Source organism: Cucurbita maxima, unplaced genomic scaffold (assembly GCF_002738345.1).
Source record: "Cucurbita maxima cultivar Rimu unplaced genomic scaffold, Cmax_1.0 Cma_Scf00007, whole genome shotgun sequence".
Lineage (NCBI taxonomy): Eukaryota > Viridiplantae > Streptophyta > Magnoliopsida > Cucurbitales > Cucurbitaceae > Cucurbita > Cucurbita maxima.
Genome location: NW_019272023.1, coordinates 1,893,815 through 1,915,652, shown reverse-complemented (window position 1 = coordinate 1,915,652; position 21,838 = coordinate 1,893,815). Strand labels below are relative to the sequence as shown.

At 36.5% G+C, this 21,838-nt stretch overlaps 5 protein-coding genes across 5 annotated transcripts; 3 read left to right on the top strand and 2 right to left on the bottom strand.

The window, feature by feature from the left end:
* The first annotated feature begins 2,088 nt into the window (after window positions 1–2,088).
* On the top strand, window positions 2,089–3,560 carry LOC111481689 (homeobox-leucine zipper protein HOX11-like). The gene is made up of 4 exons (XM_023127251.1): window positions 2,089–2,444; window positions 2,535–2,809; window positions 2,885–2,964; window positions 3,223–3,560. Exons 1-4 carry the CDS (start codon window positions 2,114–2,116, stop codon window positions 3,551–3,553), a joined length of 1,017 nt encoding a protein of 338 aa, XP_022983019.1. The 5' UTR covers window positions 2,089–2,113; the 3' UTR covers window positions 3,554–3,560.
* A 3,267-nt stretch (window positions 3,561–6,827) lies between these two features.
* On the bottom strand, window positions 6,828–9,614 carry LOC111481604 (protein trichome birefringence). Its single transcript, XM_023127128.1, has 5 exons — window positions 8,514–9,614; window positions 8,021–8,213; window positions 7,733–7,926; window positions 7,500–7,658; window positions 6,828–7,426 (listed from the first exon to the last, which is right to left on the bottom strand). The coding sequence occupies exons 1-5, from the start codon at window positions 9,410–9,412 to the stop codon at window positions 7,093–7,095; spliced, it is 1,779 nt and encodes a 592-aa protein (XP_022982896.1). The 5' UTR covers window positions 9,413–9,614; the 3' UTR covers window positions 6,828–7,092.
* A 2,941-nt stretch (window positions 9,615–12,555) lies between these two features.
* Window positions 12,556–14,953, top strand: LOC111481592 (probable L-type lectin-domain containing receptor kinase S.5). Its single transcript, XM_023127108.1, has one exon. The coding sequence runs from the start codon at window positions 12,725–12,727 to the stop codon at window positions 14,759–14,761; it is 2,037 nt and encodes a 678-aa protein (XP_022982876.1). The 5' UTR covers window positions 12,556–12,724; the 3' UTR covers window positions 14,762–14,953.
* Window positions 14,954–15,752: 799 nt separating this feature from the next.
* On the bottom strand, window positions 15,753–17,732 carry LOC111481684 (activator of 90 kDa heat shock protein ATPase homolog 1). The gene is made up of 3 exons (XM_023127244.1): window positions 16,658–17,732; window positions 16,182–16,261; window positions 15,753–16,074 (listed from the first exon to the last, which is right to left on the bottom strand). The coding sequence occupies exons 1-3, from the start codon at window positions 17,537–17,539 to the stop codon at window positions 15,981–15,983; spliced, it is 1,056 nt and encodes a 351-aa protein (XP_022983012.1). The 5' UTR covers window positions 17,540–17,732; the 3' UTR covers window positions 15,753–15,980.
* A 395-nt stretch (window positions 17,733–18,127) lies between these two features.
* LOC111481712 (DNA-3-methyladenine glycosylase) lies at window positions 18,128–21,360 on the top strand. The gene is made up of 6 exons (XM_023127283.1): window positions 18,128–18,546; window positions 18,830–18,901; window positions 19,002–19,125; window positions 20,141–20,211; window positions 20,952–21,009; window positions 21,089–21,360. The coding sequence occupies exons 1-6, from the start codon at window positions 18,148–18,150 to the stop codon at window positions 21,250–21,252; spliced, it is 888 nt and encodes a 295-aa protein (XP_022983051.1). The 5' UTR covers window positions 18,128–18,147; the 3' UTR covers window positions 21,253–21,360.
* The last annotated feature ends 478 nt before the right edge of the window (window positions 21,361–21,838 follow it).

Below are 21,838 nucleotides of genomic sequence, written 5' to 3'. Positions count from 1 at the left end.
TAGGAGAGCGGCCATTGGATACCCTAATGGAAGTAGGGTTTTGGGTAGTGCGATGGGGAAGCCTACACTACACTCAAAATGATACAATTGCTTTCGTGAAAAGACATTTATACCCTCTTCCCTCAAATAAAATAAAAAAGACCACTTGCATTGGACAGTGTAAAGACATGGTCGCCTTGTCTGCCCCAAGTCAAACATCTTATTATTTGGTCAAATCTCGTGCTAATCTCTCTCTCTCTCTACTTTTTTTTTTTTTTAATACCAAAAATAAATAAAAAAATGGAAAATTTTCTCCCAAAAATATTATTTTGACAATTTTAACCCCAACATGTGGAAGATGATGTCTTGGAAAGTCTGCTTTTAAAGCCACCCTTTTATTCCAAAGTTAAATTATTAAACTAAAACTTTATAAAAAAAATGGAATAAACCATATATTTACTCCAAAAATACATAATACCCAAGTTTCAATTTTATTTATTTTTAACAATGAAATAGCTCAAAATTATTCCGACCTATTCAATAATTTTTTTTAATAGTATTTCAATAATTATTCAAACTTATTCAAACCTCAAACGAGGAGGGGTCGTAAATTAAATATTTAGTATCGGTAGATAAAATAGACAAATAAATATGTACTTCACAATTATACAAATAGATTGATGTGATGTAATAATTACCCGAGTAAATAATTGTTAGATCTCCTTTAATAAAAAAAAAAAAACCTCAATAATATAACTATATGAAATAAAAGAATTCTAAACTTAAAATTATTAAATAGGTGTTTTTATTATTTACGTGAATAATTGATTAATTTTTTTTAGAAAGTCTAATAAAAAATATTTAATAATTAATTAAAATTAAAAGAGGATGGAATTTGTGATGGGTTTGGTAAGGGAGCAATTAATGAGTTTGATAATAAAAATTAAAATAATAAAATAAATATTTATGTAATGATTTTGGGTGGCTGGGTTGGTGAGAAAAACCATAATATTAACAGCTAGTAATTAATAAATTGATTAAAAAGTAATAAATTTCAATTACGAAAATATTAAATATTAATTACTTAATCATTTATATTGAAGAAAGTCCCAAAGTCAAAGATGGTTTATGTTTCTGTCAAGCCTTGTGCCTGTCCTCTCATAAATACATTCTCATGATTTTTAATAATCACTTAAATATATTTTATTTTATTATTATTATTATAATTATTGGATGGATTTTAGGTTTGAAATTTTAAATTCAATAAATTGAATAATGGGCTCAAATAAATGATGAAATAATAATGTTGTTAATGTTTTGGATGTTTTTATCCTCTCGCATTAATTTCTTGACATAGAATATATTTGTATTTATTTGTTTGGGAACCAAGCCAAGCTAACTATAAATAATTTATTTTGGAAAATTATTTTCTTGGACCACAAGAGGAAATAAAACTTTTTTTAAATTTTATATTTCACAAATCAATTTAATAAATTATATAAATATTAGGTTTTTTATTTTCTAAAAAAAATTAAATATATAATTTTACTTGTCTAACCACCCTTACAAATAAATGAACTGAATACCACGTGATTACTTCATATACATAAATAATGTGCATGTTCTTTTTATAAGGACTCGTATCCACCGTGAGCAGATATTGTAACAATTCATGCTCAAAAAACTTTCTCTCAGTTTTTAAAACGAGTTTAAGACTACTTTCAATGTCTTAAAACGTGTCTACTTGGGAGAGATTTTCACACATTTATAAGAAATGTTTGGTGAAATTATTATTAAGCCATTTGTAAGTGTCTGTGAACAGAACATAAACATTCAACGTTGTCAGCTCTGATTAATACCCCACTTGAGATATGTAAATGTCCCAATACTTTTTTTTTTTTTTTTAATTTTTAATCTCTCTCTCTCAAGTCTCGTGTATGAACCGCTGTATAATTTAATATTTTCACGTGCACTTCTCAATCTTCTTTTGTCGGTCAATCTCACTCTTCCATCTCAAAAAAAAAAAAAAAAATTAAAAAAAAAAGATGTCCTTTTTTTTTGATCTCGCATTTAAAAACCCTCTTCCCCTTCTTCTTTCCTTTTAACTCTGCCTTTCTTTCCTTCTTGTTTGGCAATGGAGTTGGCTTTGAGCCTCGGCGATGCGCCCATTTCCAATAAGCCATTTGGGTTTCTCTCTAATGGAGTTTCTAAGCTCTCCTCCTCTTCTTCTTCCTCTCTAATGGCTTTAGGGTTTTGTGTTGGTTTGGCTCATGATTCTGCTTCCGCTTCCGCTTCCGGTTCGCCTTCTGGTTCTGTTCATGACGACGACGATGAAGAAGATGATGATAATCATGATCGGAAAATGGTTCTTTCCGGTTCGGATCCGCCGGTTCAGCTGGATCTTCTTCCTTCAGCTCCTGTTCCTCGTTCTTCTCATCTCCGATTTCCATGGCTTTCCGATCACTGTAAACATACTCCCCTTCATGGGTTTCCTTTAAAAATCGAAACTTTATCATCAAAAAATGATCTTTATGTTATTTTTATTCTTGTTGCAGTAATCCCAGAAGGAGAAGAAAGGGTAGCGCTGGATGTAAACCGGCGCCCTGCGGTGGCGGCTGCGGAGGAGACAGAAGACAGGGCGACGGTGACGGCGGCGTTGTCATCTCCGAACAGTACGGTTTCGTCTTTCCAGATGGATTTTGGGGTCAGAGCTTCCTCAAGAATCAGTGACGATGAAGAAAATGGGTCTGCAAGAAAAAAGCTTCGACTTTCTAAAGATCAATCGGCTTTTCTTGAAGAAAGCTTCAAAGAACATAGCACTCTCAATCCAGTAAGCAAAACCCTTTAATTTTAAAACCCTTTTTGTAAATTATGAGACCCTAATGCTTCCCTTTACAATTTGTAGAAGCAGAAGCTAGCACTAGCCAAGCAGCTCAACCTCCGACCAAGACAAGTGGAAGTTTGGTTCCAAAATAGAAGAGCTAGGTACGTTATAAATTTTTGTTTTCGGGTTCTGGGTGTCGAAGATTGTTGGGAAGAAGTTCACGCTTGCTAATTTAGGGAATGATCGTAGATTTATAAATCTTTTAGAAAAGGCAAATATATGTATTTATGAGTAATAAATACATTTCTATTAATAATACTAGAAATTATGGTGAAAGTGGATAATATGACAATTGGGTTAATGCTGTTGGAAATTCATTAAAAACACCAAAAATTTGATGTTTTTATTTGATGTTGTAGGACAAAGTTGAAGCAGACAGAAGTAGATTGTGAGTATTTAAGGAGATGTTGTGAGACATTGACAGAAGAGAACAGAAGATTACAAAAGGAGCTTCAAGAATTAAGAGCTTTAAAAACATCTCAGCCCTTTTACATGCAGCTTCCGGCCACCACCCTCACCATGTGTCCGTCGTGCGAGCGCGTCGCCACCACCACTCCTGCTGCCTCTGTTGCTACCAAAACCACCGCCACCGTCGCCACCACCGCCACTGCCCCCAACCCAGCGGCTCTATGCCTTGCAAACAAGGCGAGGATCTTGCCATTTCCTCATTTGCATCAAGCTGCCTCATAAACCCAAATATTAATTACAAAAAGTTGGATTTTTGTACATATTTTAATTTGTTTTGGATCTGTTTTTGCCGTCTCCAGCTTTTAAATATGGATCTCTCCCTGTTCTTCATCAGTTCTTGTTCTTGCATGCATGGTTGCAGGTTCTTTTTTGGGATATACAAAGTATTGAGCTTTGGGAGAGATTATATTTTATGATGTATTGTTATTTTTTATTCCAAACCAATATGAAAAACAAACAAAATCTTTATTTCTTTTACTCTCTAATCTAATTAGTCGGTTGAACTATGTTTAAATTGGATTAAAATAATTTTAATCGAATAGGTGGAACGGATAAACTTACATTTTTCTGACTTTGACAACGTTAATCATGTAGCAAGATCTTGAAATTTGTGATAATAATCATAATTGAGAATTGATTGAGAAGCAAGGAGATCTTGAAAGGCAAGCAAGAGGCTACAACCATGGCTGCCAATGGACATAATAAAACCCTAAAAATGAATATCAAAGCCAATCTCGAGGCTCTTCTATTGATGGCCTGCAACGAGTATGATCACGAGCTCATGATTTAAATCATTGGGAGACAAAAACTTTAAGATGAAGCAATAATCTTAGATGCGATAGATGAGTTTAACGGTGTGATATTTTATTTTAAGGAATTAAATTGTAATTAAGATTAAGATAAATGAACGATATATTTTAGAGATAAAAATAAAGAGTTTCTAGTGACATTGGTCAAATCTGGTGTGACTTTTATGATCGATAGTTGACTTTTAAAGTTGACTTTTTTTTCCTACCATCATTTCAATTTGAAAATTATTAAACGAAATCAAAATTGGATTACATATTATAATTGAGAAGCTTTCATTATAAATCTCATAATATCATATATCAAATATATATCACTAATCCACAATTTGAAAGTCAAAATTCTGACATGATTAACATTTATTTAGGATGGAAAAAATGAGTCTCTAATAATAAGTTGAATTGATAGACGTTTGACACGTAATTCAAATAGAACGGATCGTTTACTAACATTTTTTTCGAGATTAGTATCCGAACATTTAGTGGATAAAGATAACTTTTTTTAGTAGCCAATTTTGATTTGAGTTTGAGTTCTCAACCCATATATTACAATCATAATCATGTCAACTCATGTCCTTAGCACTTTATAAAAAGGTCTCAATTTGGTTCAATCCATTAGGGAAAAAAGTCAACCATTGTTCCATTTTCTTTGTAATAGTAGCCAACCTAGAAGCTTCATGATCCAAGAGTTTGACCTTCCTTTGACTTTCCACTAGAGTATTTTCTTTTTAATTCTTTTTAAAAAAAAGTTATCTTTTTTCTTTATATGGGACGGGAGCCTTCGATCTCGAGAACCCCGCATTAGAAAAATGAAGAAACCTCACATTCTTTGTAAAAATATACGAATTATTCCTCTCGTTGTCAACTAGTTTTAGGATAGAATTTCATGTTTACGTACATTCGTTCTAAAATTGGGACATGATCTAAGAACTTAAATCGACCATTCCGTCGGTCGAAAAGATGAAAAGACCTCACATTCGACACTTGGGTTACTTCTCTTGTGTCAATTAATGTTTTGAGTAAAATTAAAAATTATTTATTCTAGAGAAAATTGAAAATACTCCGACATTGTATTGAATGGGCCGTAGTTGCTGACAAGCCCATAAATTTAATCGAAGGCCCAATTTCAATACTACTTTTATTCCATAGGCCCAATCCTTAATCCAAGTATCCCATCTTTCATTAATTCCAACCGCCCTCATATTATTAGACAATTATCCAAATACCTATAAGGGCATTTATGTAATTTCATGTATTTAGGGTCTCTCCCTCTCTCCTCTCCTAAACTAGATCATATTTCGAATTCAAGTTCAGAGATAGTTCTCTTCACGATTTTCGTGTAAGAGTAGATTAGTATAAAAATTGAATGGGGTAGGATTGGTGCCTTACTCCTCTGATGTCAGAGATAACAGCAAATCCAATCACATCAGAGTCTACACTTATCGAGCCTCAGATTAAGTAAACCACGACGAAAGGCGGTCTCGAAAAGGTGGCACAAGAGGACCTGACAACCTCTTTCAGGTTGATCCTCCTCCGAGCCGAGGGAAGGGAAACTTTTTGGGCGGGTTCGTAAGTAAGGATGAAAAATATAATCTTTATCTCCGACCCTATTTACTTAATGAAAGAAATATCTATATTTATTGGAATGGTAAGGCAAATATTAATTATTAAAAAAAAAAAAAAAAAAAAAAGGGAAAAAAGGTGAATTGGAATAAATAAATAAAATATGTGGTGGAATAATTAAAGGGGCATTGGCCGACAAAAATAACAAAGACATGTGGGAGTGTGAGGCCTGGAAATGTGGTGTCCAAAAATAAAGCGGACGCCGACAGCCGCGTCCAGACTACAACAATAATAATAATAATGCTGTAATTGATTATGATTGGTCCAAATCTTTTATTGAGTGATTAATATCTTTTAAATTAATAATTTTTTAATTTTTTAATTAAAAAAAGTTAAAAATAAAGAGTTTTATGATTATTTTATCCATTTTATGGGTTTTAATCTCCAAAGATAAAAAGAATTATTATCTTTAAAATAAGATGAAGAAATTATGGATTTTTTTTTTTTAATTTTGTCTTAAAATAAGGCTTAACCCCATGTGAGAAAAGAGCAAAAAGGTAATTAATTAATTATATATATATATATATATAGTTCTAAGTCATTAAAATTAGAATAAGACTAAGAGAGTCAAATGTTTTAAATATCTTTTCAGGGCATAAATTATACTTTAATCTAAATTTCGTCACTAAACATTTATTTATTACTCCCTTAGATCTACTTTATTATTTATTCTAAATTTCATTTCTAAACATGTATATACATCGAGAAGTTTACACACTATTATAAGGAATACTTCGTTCCCTTCTCTAATCACAGTAAGATCTTACAATCCAATTCCCCTCTCCAACCACAGTAAGATCTCACAATACACTCCACACTCTCCTTGTTAATACCATTTGTAACCGTCCAAACCCACCACTAACAAATATTGTCCGCTTTAGCCCGTTATGTATCGTCTCACGGTTTTAAAACACATTTGATAGAAAGAGATTTCCATACTCTTATAAGAAATGTTTCGTTCTGCTCTCCACGTGGAATCACACAAAAAGCACGTGGAATCATACAAAAGTTGAAATAAAAGTCTCTAAGATCTATAGTAAAGAACATATTCATACATAATTTAAAAATTTACAATTGGTAGCCACCAATAACCATAGAAGAAGATTTCAGCTGATCCCCAAGAACACAAACTTCGTTTCTATATCATCCTACTCTCATTGATTATTGTAGAACCAAAAGAATTCATATCAACTCTTTGTTGTTTGATCCTTTTCTATATGATTCCAAAAAAAAAAATCAGAAAAAAAAGAAACACTAATCTTTTAAATCTTTGATATGATATGAACTTAACCCAATAAACATATGTACTCGCGTTCTTTTCTTTGTGCCTCTTTATGTTCTTTGCTGTTTCAATAACAGGTCTGCATATAGAATCTCATTCCATGTATCAGGAACACCAGGAAGACACCAATGGCTGCAGTCCTGGAATCTCAATGGCGATCTCCTCTCTTCTTCCGTTAGCTTTTGCTTCCGGTAGATCGATGGGTGCCCGTCCTTCCTGAAATCCGTCATCTTCGTAATGTTTAGATATGTGACATGAGTTTTCATCCCTCTCAATACCTTCTCCAGAACGACCATCTTCTTCGGATACCGTCGCAGATATGTCTCGTTCTTGATCGGCTCAATCGCACTGTTGCATTGTCCACCGGAGTTCCACTGGCCTCCGCTGTTGAGCATAAATGATTCATCATTCAGCAATGGTCTCATGTTTGTTTGTTTCTATTTGTTTGTTGTTTTACCTGAAATGGGTTGCTGAGTAGCCCCTGAAGAACACAATGGACTTCATTGGATTTATGTTCTTATCAACCCATCTCGCCCACGTCGTCATAGCCTTTCGAAATGCCTCCAGAACATTTAAATCTTCATAAACATGGCTGCCTTCTTGGTAATAATCCTTCCTGCATTCATTCGACATAGCTCAACTCGTCAAAACTCGAACGGATTTCATTTGAATAACACAATTGGCACTTACCCTTTTGCAGTTTTGTCATGAGTCCACCAGTGACCAGTGTTGAAGACAATTATATCAGCTTCTTTGTACTGATCGGACGACTTCCCGACCAAATCGAGACGTAACGTTTCCTTCTTTTTACCGTTCTTGTCCGGTGTCTCCCATTCTCGGACTAAGAAGGGAGACACAAAGAACTCTACAGTGAAGTTATAATCCTATCGAGCCAAAGACAAAGAAACAAACCCATCAAATGAATGAGTACTCACCAAAAACAAGTGCTTGGAAGAACAAGTAGAACACAAAACCAACCTTAAATATGAAAGAGTAGGCTGCTTCCCCTCTGAAAACCTGTCTCCCATTAGCTTCAAACACCTTAGTTTGATCTTTAACAGAGTTTCTTAATATACAAACAAGCGATTCCCACATGTTTCGATTCAGCGAATCGCCCACGAAAACTAATCTCTTCCCTTTCAACATATCCAACATTCTACCTCCATCCAACCTACATCACATTATTGCATAATTAAAAAGTTAATGATGTGTTAAGAACAAGTGGAATCGAAAGTTTAATCTACATTACATAATAGGGAACAGATCATTTAGAGTTCATTAAGATGCTTGGCCACTAAACATAGAGCTGCAAACAATCTTTTGACACAATTCTGATTGGTTAAACTAGATCCAGCAATTTCAAATGAACATAAACAATGAAGGAATGGCTAGAAGATCAAACCCAAGAGCCTATAATCCTGTTGATTGCTTCAAATTCATCAAAAGAACTTGAAAAAATTTATGATCATACCTTGGGAGATCGCACTTCTTGGGCTTCCATCTAAGTTTCTGATAATTCTTGTCAGGCCTGCCATTCAAATAGCAATTGAATTGTTCATCAATCAGCAAACAAGAACCAGGTTTATAAAGTGGATAAGAATCATCTGGCACCCATTCTCCATCGAAAAAATCACAATTCTTCGAAGACTCAAACCAATCATTCTGGTTCACCGATTCTCCAGAATCTGAATCAGAATTCGTTGGTACATTCTTCTCCACCGCACTAGAACTTCCGTTCTTCAATGGATTCGATTTCAGCACCGAACCATTAACCTGATCATCCACCACCGGAGGGGCTTTTGGCGATTCAGTTCGATTCGAGTTCGTAACATCAGGCACCGGTGTAGATTGAGTGTCATTCTTCACTGTTCCCCTCGGCTGTTGAGTTCGAGGCGGAGGCGAAACTGCAGAATCCAGAGTCTGATTCCCAGGCGGTGGACTGTTTACCAGTACCGATTCTTCCGTACGGTTCTTCACACGCGGCGGCTCTTTCTCAACGGTCGACGGCCGAGGCGGAGCCGTCACATTACTAGATCTAGGCAAATCACCCTCCGGCGCCATAGGAGGGATCGCCGGATTACTCTGCTGGACTGAACCGTTAGGAAAAAGGTAAGAAAGGAATCCAGAACCTCCATTAGAGGAATTAGACCCCACAAAGTTCCTCCCACTGAAAATATTAGAGAAGGAAGGGAAATAGGAAGAAGTAGAAGAAGAGTTAAAAGCCAAAAAGGCCGTGAAAACAACGAAGGCAAACATAAATCCATAAGCAAAAGCCATAGTTCTCCTGGTTTTGAGAATGGAGAAGAGACTCTTCACGTCTGATACCAGATTTCCGCCATTGATGAGCTGGTACTTGGTCACTTCAGCCATGGCGGCAGATCGAAGAAACAGAACCACCCAGTTTTTCTGCAACTCCGACGAATAAGGGTTTTAGAGAGAGAAACAGTAGAGTGAGTTTTAGAGAGAAAAGTGAAATCCGTGATTGAAAATCACAGTCCTCGAGTCGATCAATTGGGAGGAAGACGATTGTTTCAAACGGATTTGAAAGAGGAAACTCGTCAAATTCACCAAATCTAAATCCAATTAAAATTTTCTAAATTATTTTCCCAAAATGCTTAAATTAATATTATTTATAACTGTCCCCATAATCTGGCGTTTAATTACTCTATTGCCACTCTCTCAAATCCGTTACCCCGTTGAGTCATGTTTGTAAAGTGATCCTGCTCGTACACGGAAGGACACGTGTCGTTTCTTTATATTTTTGGATAATAAATATTTTATATTTAAAAAAATTGAAATCTAAAACTAAAATAAACCCCAAAATTATCGAATAATTCCATATTTTCCCTCCCGGGAATCTCGGTTATGATTTCTAATCAATTTAAATAATTCTGATTTAATTCTAATTTTTTTAAATAATAAATCATAAATGTACTCAAATAAAATAAAATAAAATAAAATAAATATTTTTTAAAGTATACTACAAATGTATATATGGGGTGTTATTAATGTGTGAAATTATTGCTGCCTTTTGCTATAAATAAGCATATAATGTAATGATGACAGATCAATGATCCATATCATTAATAACTTTAATTAATGACGTGGACCATTGAGATTACTAAATTATAAAATATATTATAATTTTCAAAATTAATTATATTTAACCCTATTCTTTAGATTAAATTTTAAATTGATACAATCAAATGTCTAATGATTATATTTGGATTAAGTGATAAATGAGACGAGAGGAACCTTTTTCTATTTTTTTACATTAATAGAAAATAAAAATACGAGAAAATTATAATATTGTAATTATAATTTTTTAAATAAAAAATTTTAATTAAAAAAAATTATTAACTTATCCCTTTAAATTTACCGTTTGTAACATTAAATAAAATTCACCTTCCATCTTTTTTACTTACTTACCACTTGCTAAATAACTGCCTTTTAAAATCAATAATTAATTCATTAAACTCGCGGTTTTTAGTCCGTACATATTGTGCCACGCGTACGAAGTAGATCGAACTGTTGTTTATTTTTTTTTTCGAAATGAACGGTGGAGATTGATTTGAAGCGCCGTCCAACTATGTCGACGTGTTGGACGGCCACATGTTGTTGCGTGACAGTAGGGTACAGCTGGACTAACCAAGAGTCTATTTTTGTGCTTGGTATTGGGAATCTCACTACAGTACAGGTGTCCTTGTATTAAATAATTGAATAAATTATAAAAGAATTACAACTTTAAAATTTTATAATATTATTTTTAACCTCAATTTCTACTTTTGAAACATTTATAAAAAAATAACAATAAATTTGCAAAAAAACAAAGATAAATTTACTAAAATTCATCACTGTTTTTTTTTTCTTGATTAAATTAGATGAAAGTCTAATTTTTTTTATTCCAAATTTTAGTGAGTGAATTAATAATTGTTGAATTATTTTTATTTATTTTTGGAAATATAATTGCTTTATTATTAAAATTGAATGAGATAATTAATTAAAAGTAAAATAGGTGGGGACCAAGAGCATCCGTACAATGGAAATGGAAATTTTTGGGAAAACCGGTTTACGCGTTGGTCACCAATACAATATTGTTGGATTCGTTGCATTTAATGTTGTTACGATTTGGTTTGTCGGTGTTCAATTTATGAATTATTAAATCCTAAAAAGATTTTAATAATACTTATAAATTCATTCCAAACCTTATAAATACTCTCACAATCCAATAAGGTTCGGAGCTTTTGGCTCCTTGATCGATCTATCGTTTTTCATCGTTTATTTGATTTTCGTCAAACACTCATGTTTGGCCTTGCAACCATCACATGCAAGAAGCCGCCAGAGAAGAAAGAACACCATGTAGTTCACAACGATAGAGACGATTGGTTCGACGTGCATAATTGGTTTAGTCTGGATGCCAACAATTTAGAGCTAACTCAATCCAGTTTGTTTGTTGCTTCTCGATTGATTCAACATTATTCTCAATCGGTTTAGTCCTAATCCAACTGATTCAACTCAAAATCTGACTAGTTCAGCTCAAATTCCAATTAATTGTATACTTTTCTTATGGGTTCATGTTAGTTTCCCTTCAATTTTGAATAGTTTCAAACATTTATATGAAGTTTAAAAGTCGAGGGTTCTTTAAGCATATCTAAGTAGGAATTATGAGTAATAGAGCGTGACATTTTATGGGTATAATAACGATTTACAACTATTATAGGAATTGAAGTTGTTGTCATACCTTGTATGATTGGTACAATAATAGAATGCCAATCATAATTTTAAAATGACAGCATAACGTATATACATACATACACATATTTTAAAATGACAGCATAAAGTATGCAATTTGTGTATAGTCAATTATAGAGCGTTCGTTGATAGATTAAAGTTGGTAGTGCCCGTGAATATAAAAAAAATTAAATTTATGCTAAAGTGGTTAATCAAGATTAAGAAACTTATTTTTAATGTGTGTTCTTTAATAAATAGGGATTTGGAATTATTTATTTATTTTTTTTAAGAAATTGAAAATTGGTCTCCAAAAGAATTTTCAGTGGGCAGACGGGTGCAAGGATGAGGTCAATCAAAGCGGCCCCGGCTAACTCCCAACCCAATGTTTTTTTAAAAAATAATTTTTTATAATTATTAATTTATTTATTACCACTTGTATATTTTTTTAATTCTAAAAACAATGGCCGCCATATATTTTTAAGAGCAGGTTAGAACTAATTCTTCTCACGTGCGCAGACGCTATCATAGTATTACAAATAATTCCATAAAATAACTTTTTTGAAAAAAAAATTGAATTAAAATATAATATTTTAAAATTTAGAGATCAAAATTAAACTCGAACAAATGTAAATATTGATCACATAATTGAAATATATGTTTTAATTGAATGAGCTATACTCAAATTGGGTGAAATAAAAAAATTTAATTCGAGTTCGGATGTGTCGGATATAAAAATTGATTAATTACCAATTTCCTTTATGTTTTTTCAATGGAAAAGAAAAGATTGAAAGCAAGAACACGACCACGAGCACCATGACCACATGATCCTATGGTCAATGGAATATGTACCACGTTCACACCAAATCTAAGACCTGTATCGTCCCATAATTCTCCATCATCAAGGCCTAAATATGGGAAATTTTTAGTGGGTTTCGAAGCTTTCACTTCGCCATGGCGTCCAACAATCCCCCTACTCTTCTTCTTCTTCTTCTTTTTTCCGCCATTTCTGCAACTCTCATAACTCAAGTTTTCACCTTCTTCATCGACTTCCCCCTTGCCACTAACTACGACCATCTCGCCACTCTCATCTGGACCTACGATACCAGCGTCTTCCATGGCCAAAACGTGCGGCCCCCACTCCCATCGGAAGTTCAGTCCATCCCTAATGCCTCTGTTCGAGTCGTTTACAACGAGACGTTTCTGCTCAGAAACAGAGATAAAGCGGCTACGTTTAAAGCTAATTTTGTGCTTAATTTGGGATCGGAGGCGAATTCTTCACCGGCTGGAAATGAAGGGGTCGCCTTTATTCTCACGCCGAAGCTTGCTCCTCCAGCCGGCAGCGAGGGCCAGTGGCTGGGGATTGCCAACTCGAAGACGAATGGGATGCCAGAAGCTAGAATATTTGCGATTGAATTTGATACGAAGAAGAATTTTCCAGGGGATGTTGATGGGAACCACGTGGGGTTGGATTTGAACGGCGTTGACTCTGTTTTGCAGGTGCCACTGTCAGGGATTGGAGTTAATCTTTCGGGTACGGCGGATGTTTTCGTCAGAGTTGATTTTGATGGCGAAAATATAGCTGTGTTTGTGTCTTTGTCGTCTAGATTGGAAGATCAATTGAAAAGCAGAGTGATTTTTCATCCCCTGAATCTCTCTTTTCTTCCTGATGAGGTTTATGTTGGATTCTCTGCTTCAAAATTCGATTACATTTCACAGCTAAATTGGATAAAATCATGGCAATTCACCGGCGATGATGTCGACGACGAGGAATCCAACAACCGTCGTCGATGGGTCGATATCGCCGTGGGCGTTGGTGTCAGTGGAGTTGTTCTATTACTTGGGGTTGGATTTCTTTGGTTTTGGATCATGAAGAAACGAAGAAGGGATTTGGAAGAAGCCAATGACGGAATTGAAGATCAGCTTCAAGATTTCTCCATAGCCCCACGAGCTCAAAAGTTCAGATTTAGAGAATTGAAGAAGGCAACGGATAATTTCGACCCCAAGAACAGGCTCGGGAGAGGCGGATTTGGAACGGTTTACAAAGGGAATTTAACGAACAGAGAGGTCGCCGTGAAGAGAATCTCGGAGGATTCTCGTCAAGGGAAGCAAGAATTCATAACAGAAGTGGCAACAATCGGAGGCCTCCATCACAAGAACCTCGTAAAGCTAATTGGGTGGTGCTACGAGAAGAGGGATTTTTTACTTGTATATGAATACATGCCAAACGGCAGCTTGGACAAGTTGATTTTCGGCGGCGGCGGTGACGGTGGCTATGTCGATAACAGGTTCTCCACCGGACTCAATTGGGAAATTAGACTGAGCATAATTTATGGGGTGGCTGAAGCTTTGGATTATCTTCACAATGGGTGCGAGAAGACAGTCCTACACAGAGACGTGAAGTCTTCAAACATAATGTTGGATTCGAAATTTGAACCAAAACTGGGAGATTTCGGGTTGGCTCGGACAATTCGTCGAACAGAACAGACGCATCATTCAACAAGAGAGATAGCCGGGACACGAGGGTACATGGCGCCGGAGATTTTCCTGACGAGCAGGGCGACGGTGGAGACAGACGTGTATGCATTTGGAGTTCTAGTTCTGGAAGTGGCATGCGGGAGAAAGGCAGCGAACCCGTCGGAGATAGGCGGGAACTACGACGGCGATATTACGCATTGGGTGTGGGAGTTTCAAGAGAGAGGGGAAATAGTCAAAGCTGCGGATGAAAGGATGGCAGGGCAATATGAGAAGGAAGAAATGGAGAGGATTTTGGTTTTGGGATTGGGTTGTTGCCATCCGAATCCGCATCAACGGCCGACGATGAAAAACGTTCTGCAAGTGCTTACAGGGGAAATGAATCCACCGACTCTGCCTCATGAAAAGCCTACGTTCATGTGGCCGGCAATGGCGCCGTCGTCCAGAGATGACACAGACAGCTCTGTGAGAGAAACCCAATTCGCCGATCAATTGACAGAGCTTGTTGGGAGGTGATTTAAACATGGAAGAATCCCAAACTTCTTTCATACACATGTGAAACTGTTGAGTTAGGGACAGAGAGTGTGTATAATTTTGAGGTATAGATCTCTTGTTTATCGTGTTCGAATATTTCTGAATTTGGGTATGTTTCAATCAATGTATGAAGAAGCCTTTTCAGGGAAAGCAAACCCATATATATTTCCTTCATGATTCTGTTCTATTCAATGACATGACCAACCTTCAAATCAGAACCTAAAGAGCCAAACATGGTCAGCTATGAAAAATGAGGCAACCTACATGAAGAGGGCCCCAAAAAAGACCAAATGAGTACAGGTTCGACACTAAAACTCATTAAAAAAAAAACACTAGAGACGGCACCATCCTCTTCCAAAGCTAGGAGAAATCCCACATTAGTTGGAGTGAGAACAAGTATAGGGTTTCCCCTCTAATAGAGATGTCTTAAAATCTTGAGAGAAAGCTAAAAGAAAAAGCCAGGAAGACAATATCAGATAGTAGTAAGCTCATTACAAAAGATATCGAAGCCTGACGCTGAGTGGTGTGTCAGCAAAGATACTAAAGAGAGTGCATTATGAGATCAACATTGGTTGGAGAAGAGGACAAAACATTCCTTGTTAAAGGTGAAGAAATCTCTCCATAATAGAGACGTTTTAGAACCTTGAGAGGAAGCCCAGTAGAAAAAACCCAAAGAGACAATATTGCTTGTGGTGAACTTGAACGGTTACACAACAATCTACCTAATATAAATTCAACGTTACAATATTTCCAACCATATAAACCTATCATGTGATCCTAACACCTCTTCTTAGTAGACTTGGGCCTCTATTGGAAGCTTCTGAAAGTCTCACAATCATAAATGAAAAACCAAATGCTTGCAGCATTAATTCAACTATAGCTATTAAAGGGAAAAGAAAGCATTCCTTTGGCCACAAAAACATGGATGAGATTAACAAGACAGATTATGAGAGTTACAGAGAACAAGACAGAATGTGATAAAGAAATGACAATTGTATCTCATTTATGTCAAAACTCAGAATCCAACAATGAATTTTCATTCTCAAATACGGATGGAAGACAGCACATACTACGAGCACACCATCATCATCTGACAATTGAAAAATGAAGCATTTCAAGTAATTTTAATTCATGAAGATATGCAAATGAAAAGCTTCTTCACAAGTCAAAGGACTGGACTCAATTGTAAGACAGTACCCCATCACATTCCAAATCCAAAAACTGCTCTGATCTTATGGAAAATAAGATCCCGCCAGCCCCTCTCTGTGTTCTCCACTACAGTTGCGTTCCCATATCTATTTCAAACCAAAAGATGAACAAATTAGCTAACAGAACCACAGAAACTGAGATTGAAACTTGTAAAAGTAAAAAAGATGTCAACCATTTGATCAGAAAAACTAACCTGTCCTCCTCAGGCACGTCGGAATGTACCAACTTCACAATGGTAACCCCCGGCTCGAGCTCATCGAACGTCAACTTCACCTGCACATACCATTTTCAGAACCAATTTAGCTTTGATGATATGTTGGATTAATCACCAGAACCCATTAAACGAATCCATACTAGCAAGAAACACCCTTGAATTGTAGGCATTTCTCTACTGATATAATGCCATAAGTGATTGGCTTGAGCTACAACAATTTCATAAATTTGATCAACATATGACAAACTATAGTTAACAAGGGGCAAAGTAAAATTGAAAGTTGTAGAAATGAAATGAGTATGAGTTGTATCCGCATATTCAACCATCCAAATTATCAGCCCTTTCAAACAAAAGATCGTTAAATTTTACCAGTAAATGTTCCCTAAGGTATACCAGAAAACAGAGCATTGAGAAGGAGATGGGTAAAGAAGAGTGGAACAAAATTGAAAGCTCACCGTGGAATGAATGCCGTCAGGCCAGCTTCCGAATCTCCATTGTTGCACAATCAACTTCCCCTCTTCCAACTCCAAGTTCTTCCCGGTGACAGACCCATCAAATATACTGATCTCTCCACCGACTTCCTTGCTTATTTTAGCATTGCTCTGAGTGAATCCTTTCCATCTATTGTCGTCCATGAGAATTTCAAACAGAATGTTTGCCCTACAACTAAACTTCTCGGTCAGAGTTATTGTCTTAAACCCTTCCTTAGCTTTCTTCTTCTTCTCTGCCTCCACTGCAGGCTTTGGCGCCGCAGGGGCTGCAGGGGCAGCTGCCGCCGCAGCAGATTGATTACTTTTCGGCGCCACCTTTTTGGCCTCCAAATCATCCTTCGCAGGCCCACCCTTAGCCATACTCTGCACATACAATCTCACCTTCTCCAACACAATCGGTTTCCCCTTAGCCAACATAGCATCCTTCATTCTCTTCCCAATCGGCCCTTCATCCTGGACAGAAACCCTAACTTCAGGATCCTCATCGGCGTTCTCATCGGAAATGTACGGAATCTCCACAAGCCCATCGACCTTCTGCACAGATTTGCCGGCAGAATCCTTGGCCTCGCCTACCCAAGAGAGCGTGACACTAAGTTCATAACCAGGAATGATCTTCCCCTTCCGAATATTGACATAGGCCTCTCCATCGACCTTGTCGACCTTCTTGGTTTTGATGAAAAGGCCACCCTCGCCGTCGAGAAGGAGGAGATTGGAGAAGAGCTTAGACATGAAATTGCGGGACCATTCGAGACAATCCGTCTCCGCCCAGTGCCAGTTATGGACATTGGTGCCGTCCTGACGTTCTTCGACGATCCACCGCTTGTCGCCCTCGCCGAACTTGGCCATTACCGGAGCTTGGGAGAGGGAAAATTACGTCGGAGAGCTGAGAAAGGGAGAATTTCAAGCGGGTTTCAGAGAGATCTAAGCGAACGAGAAGTAAGGAAGGAGGAAGCAATAAAGGGAACCCGCAGAGTTCGGAAGGTTCTCGGCGTAGAAGTCTCTAGAACTATGGCGGCACATCGTCGTTCGGATCAAAAAAAATAGGGTTCCTATTCATGGAAATAATAATTGATTTTGGTCACGTTATTAATTTTTACCATAATTGGGGCATAATTTTAATATTTAAAAATATTGGACAAAAAATTTAAATTTTATTTTCTAATTATTTGATTCTAAATTAAATTTATATATATATTAAGTATTTGTTTTAGTTCATTTACAATATCTATTTTAATTTTTATAACTATTTTATCAGTAAAATTAGTATTTATAACCTTGATTAAAAAAAACAAGAAATAAAATAGCTAAGTACAAAGTTATAATCGAGCTTCGAAAATTATGAATTTTATTTGATAAAAAAAAAAAAAAAAACAAAAAAACTCTTGAAAGAACATAAAGAAGCCGTTGACAGTTCGAGAAAGTCAAAACCCGCGAGAAAGGTCAGACTTCCGCGAATGTCTACAGCTCTGACCAGGCACCCATGCTCTGTCTTGATTCCTCAATCCCCATTTCAGATTTTCGCTTTCTCCTTCTCCTACGAAATGATCAAAACTCATCGATTCAAGAAAGTCGCCGACCCCAAAACCCCCATTTCTTCAACCGAGCTCCGACGTGAACCTCAAACGAGGAAGAAGAGAAAATCAGGGCATCGCACCAAATCGGTGACTATTCGTGCCAAATCGAAGCCCGTGACCGACCCACAAACCCAAATCGCTCAATCCTCACCCTCTTCCTCTTCCGAGGGATTCACGATCCTCCCCAAAGAGTTCTTCCTCGTTGACGCTTTGGACCTCGCCCCACGCTTGCTCGGAAAGCTCCTCAGGAGAGACGACGTTGTTCTTCGGATTACTGAGGTATCCATTCCTCGTTCTTTCTTGTATTTTTAAAGTCTGTGCGTATTCATTTTTTTGCTTAAGCGATTTGATTTGGATTATAATGAACGGGAATCTGTCCAAGTCACTGAGATAAATGCACACAACCTGTTTGATTGTTTGTCTGTTTAAATACCAAGTTACTGAAATCTGTTTTTCTCCTAATGGGAGTTGGAATTCTCATGCTGATGTTGTGATGATATCTTGATTTGTGAAAAAGTTGTATTGGCTTATTGAGACCCGACCATTGAAATGATTCTGATAGGTAGAAGCTTACAGACCAAATGATTCTGCTTGTCATGGTCGGTTTGGTGTCACAGCTAGAACGGCTCCAGTAGTAAGTACTTTTTAGCTGAACTGATTGTTGATGGGAAAATGAAGAATGGGATGTCTACTTCTTGTAGATGTTTTCATAACCAAGTTGTATGGATTTGTAGTTTGGACCGGGCGGGCATGCGTATGTTTATCTTTGCTACGGTCTCCATATGATGCTGAATGTTGTTGCCGATGAGGTCGGAATTGGTGCTGCTGTGTTAGTCAGATCTTGTGCTCCTGTCAGTGGTAACTTTCTAGCCTGCTTGTACCTAAGTTCTTTGATCTAATGTTTGACACAGTTTTTCGAAGCCTGGATTCGTATAATGTGTGTTTGGATTGTTTAAGAGTAGGTTATACAAACCTGAGCTCATGTGATTTATCTTTAGTTTGTGGTTTTATCATTTGTTGAAGTTAGTATATTGTACAAAAGTAAGTTTAAAACATGACTTCCTTTCACATGGCCAACCTGTGAGATTAAAGATCCGGTAGCTTGGAATGAACTAACCGAACTATCAAATATACGCGAAGTTCTTAATTCAAGCTTACACAAACCAAACCCATGAGCAATATGTGAGATTCCACGTCGGTTGGAGAGGGGAACGAAACATTCTTTATAAGTGTGTGGAAATCTCTTTCGAACATACGTGTTTTAAAACCTTGAGGGGAAGCATGGAAGGGAAAGCCCAAAGAAGACAATATCTGCTAGCGGTGGACTTGGGCTGTTATACAACCACCTCTAGATGCTTTCCCTTGTACTTGGAGCCCATTGTTTAGTCAGCACCCAAATGAAATTGTTTTCTATTGTTGGTTAGAATTGTTTCGTAAAGGTCCATTTCTGCTTCTTGGAGCTGGCTGTAAACGCGGTTCATCTATAATAAATGTATTGTTTTTCGGTATGTCATAGTTAGGGAATATGTGAATTGTTAAGACCCGTTTGAAAATTATGCTTGTTGTCTTATCCTTTCTTTACAATAGTTTTCATGAGGTCCCACATCGGTTGGAGAAGGGAACGAAACATTCCTTATAAGGGTGTGGAAACCTCTCCCTAGCAAACGCGTATTAAAACTCTGAGGTTGACGGGGATACGTAATGAACCAAACGGACAATATCTGCTAGCGGTGGACTTAGGTTGTTACAAATGGTATCAGCGCATCCATCGTTCTTTATTGAGATTCATATTCATTACAACTCTCTAAAGGATGTAACTTTTCACTTTAGGCTTTCTTAATTGCATTGTTAGATTAATGTAACCAATATACAGGCTTGGAGACGATTCAGAAACGGAGAGGTCAAATCACAGACAAGCCTGTTCTTCTTACTGGTCCCGGGAAGGTAAGGAAATATGTTCGACGCCCCCTCCCAAATCCTTCTCCATGCCTTTTATTTATAGAAACAGCTTATTTCGTCTTAAAGATGAAACTAATGAACTTTCCCTGGTCAGAAGTGACCACCAAAAGATGACTTCATCTCACAGTGAACCCGTAAACTCCGTGCATTTCCTTAGGGATTTGGGTGAATTTGAAGCACTTAGCATATAATAGCTCAAACCTACTGCTAGTAGATATTGTCCGTTTTGACTCGTTATGTATCACTGTCAGCCTCAAGGTTTTAAAACGCATCACACTGTTATAAAGAATGCTTCGTTCGTTCCCCTCTCCAACTGTGTGGATCTCACAATCCACCCCCTTAAGGGTCCAGCGTCCTCGCCGGCACACCACTCGATGTTTGACTCTGATATTATTTGTAACAGCCCAAACTCACTGCTAGCAAATATTGTCTGATTTGACCTGTTGCATATCGCCGTCAGCCTCATGGTTTTAAAATATGTCTACTAGGGAGAGATTTTCACACTCTTATAAGAAATATTTCATTCCTGTCTCCAACCAATATGGGATATCACAATAGGCCAAAGCAGACCATATCCGCTATTGGTGGGCTTAGGCTGTTACATGTACATTATGATCTATAGTATAAACCTTGCTTGTACGAGGCTGACTCTGGTTAATCTTAAAATGTCCAGAGGAATCATATCATTGTATGCTCACCAAATTTATGTCTTACTTTTCTCAAAGGTTGGCCAAGCGCTCGGGTTATCAACAGAATGGTCTAACCACCCGTTTTACGCTCCCGGTAACTGTCATTATAATGCTTCTACCTGTATGCCCCTCGAAGAACTCGGTCATATGATGTATGTATGAATGTGTTTTAGGTGGTTTAGAACTCCTCGACGCTCCGGAGCCAGAGAACATCCTGGTAGGTCCTCGTGTTGGAATCGAGTATGCGTTGCCAGAGCACGTGAATGCTTTGTGGAGATTTGCCATTGCAGGAACTCCATGGATAAGTGCTCCTAAGAACACTCTCAGACCATCCTGATAGCAGTAGATGGAGAAATCTGTTGTGTTTAGAATTATTTTGTATCCCTGAAATTGGATTTGGCAATGTTATCGACCTTTAATAGTAGATATTGTCCACTCTAGCCCACTACGTATCGCCATCAGCTTTACGATTTTAAAACACGTCTTTCAATGTTACGCAACGGAATCGGTATTCATCCAGATACTATCTTTTTTAGGCTTCTTTTCAATGTTTTTGAGTTTTTTCTTTTGATATATTTTGTAACAGCTCAAACATTTCTCTCTATTTTTTTTTGTATGAACTTTCAAAACGTATGTTATTAATGTTATTTTTTAAGTTAATGTCTTTTTCATTATTTTATTTTCAACAAATAAATTTAAAATAAATACTATAAATTTTGAATATATAATGTGACAAATGCAAAAGAATATGACATGGTGAGAGCATGAGACTTTACTACCCTAAAAATAAATAAATATATCTTAAATTATATGAATATATATATATATTATGATTATTTAATTTTTAAATAATAATAGATTTTTTTAGAGCTCACACAAATGTATTTTTGTTATTGACGTGTATAATAAATAAGAATGAAAAA

Bases quoted from the DNA above. Each gene is read 5' to 3' on its own strand.
- LOC111481712 (XM_023127283.1), top strand. From the start codon at position 18,148: ATGTCTACAGCTCTGACCAGGCACCCATGCTCTGTCTTGATTCCTCAA. The intron at 19,126-20,140 runs GTAACTTTCTAG...ACCAATATACAG, and splicing joins ATCTTGTGCTCCTGTCAGTG to GCTTGGAGACGATTCAGAAA. The intron at 20,212-20,951 runs GTAAGGAAATAT...CTTTTCTCAAAG, and splicing joins TTCTTACTGGTCCCGGGAAG to GTTGGCCAAGCGCTCGGGTT.
- LOC111481689 (XM_023127251.1), top strand. From the start codon at position 2,114: ATGGAGTTGGCTTTGAGCCTCGGCGATGCGCCCATTTCCAATAAGCCA. The intron at 2,810-2,884 runs GTAAGCAAAACC...TACAATTTGTAG, and splicing joins AACATAGCACTCTCAATCCA to AAGCAGAAGCTAGCACTAGC. The intron at 2,965-3,222 runs GTACGTTATAAA...TTGATGTTGTAG, and splicing joins TTCCAAAATAGAAGAGCTAG to GACAAAGTTGAAGCAGACAG.
- LOC111481684 (XM_023127244.1), bottom strand. From the start codon at position 17,539: ATGGCCAAGTTCGGCGAGGGCGACAAGCGGTGGATCGTCGAAGAACGT. The intron at 16,262-16,657 runs GTGAGCTTTCAA...TGGTATGTGCAG, and splicing joins CTGACGGCATTCATTCCACG to GTGAAGTTGACGTTCGATGA. The intron at 16,075-16,181 runs GTTAGTTTTTCT...GGTTTGAAATAG, and splicing joins GACGTGCCTGAGGAGGACAG to ATATGGGAACGCAACTGTAG.
- LOC111481604 (XM_023127128.1), bottom strand. From the start codon at position 9,412: ATGGCTGAAGTGACCAAGTACCAGCTCATCAATGGCGGAAATCTGGTA. The intron at 7,659-7,732 runs GTAAGTGCCAAT...GAATGAATGCAG, and splicing joins CATGACAAAACTGCAAAAGG to GAAGGATTATTACCAAGAAG. The intron at 7,427-7,499 runs GTAAAACAACAA...TATGCTCAACAG, and splicing joins TACTCAGCAACCCATTTCAG to CGGAGGCCAGTGGAACTCCG.
- LOC111481592 (XM_023127108.1), top strand. From the start codon at position 12,725: ATGGCGTCCAACAATCCCCCTACTCTTCTTCTTCTTCTTCTTTTTTCC.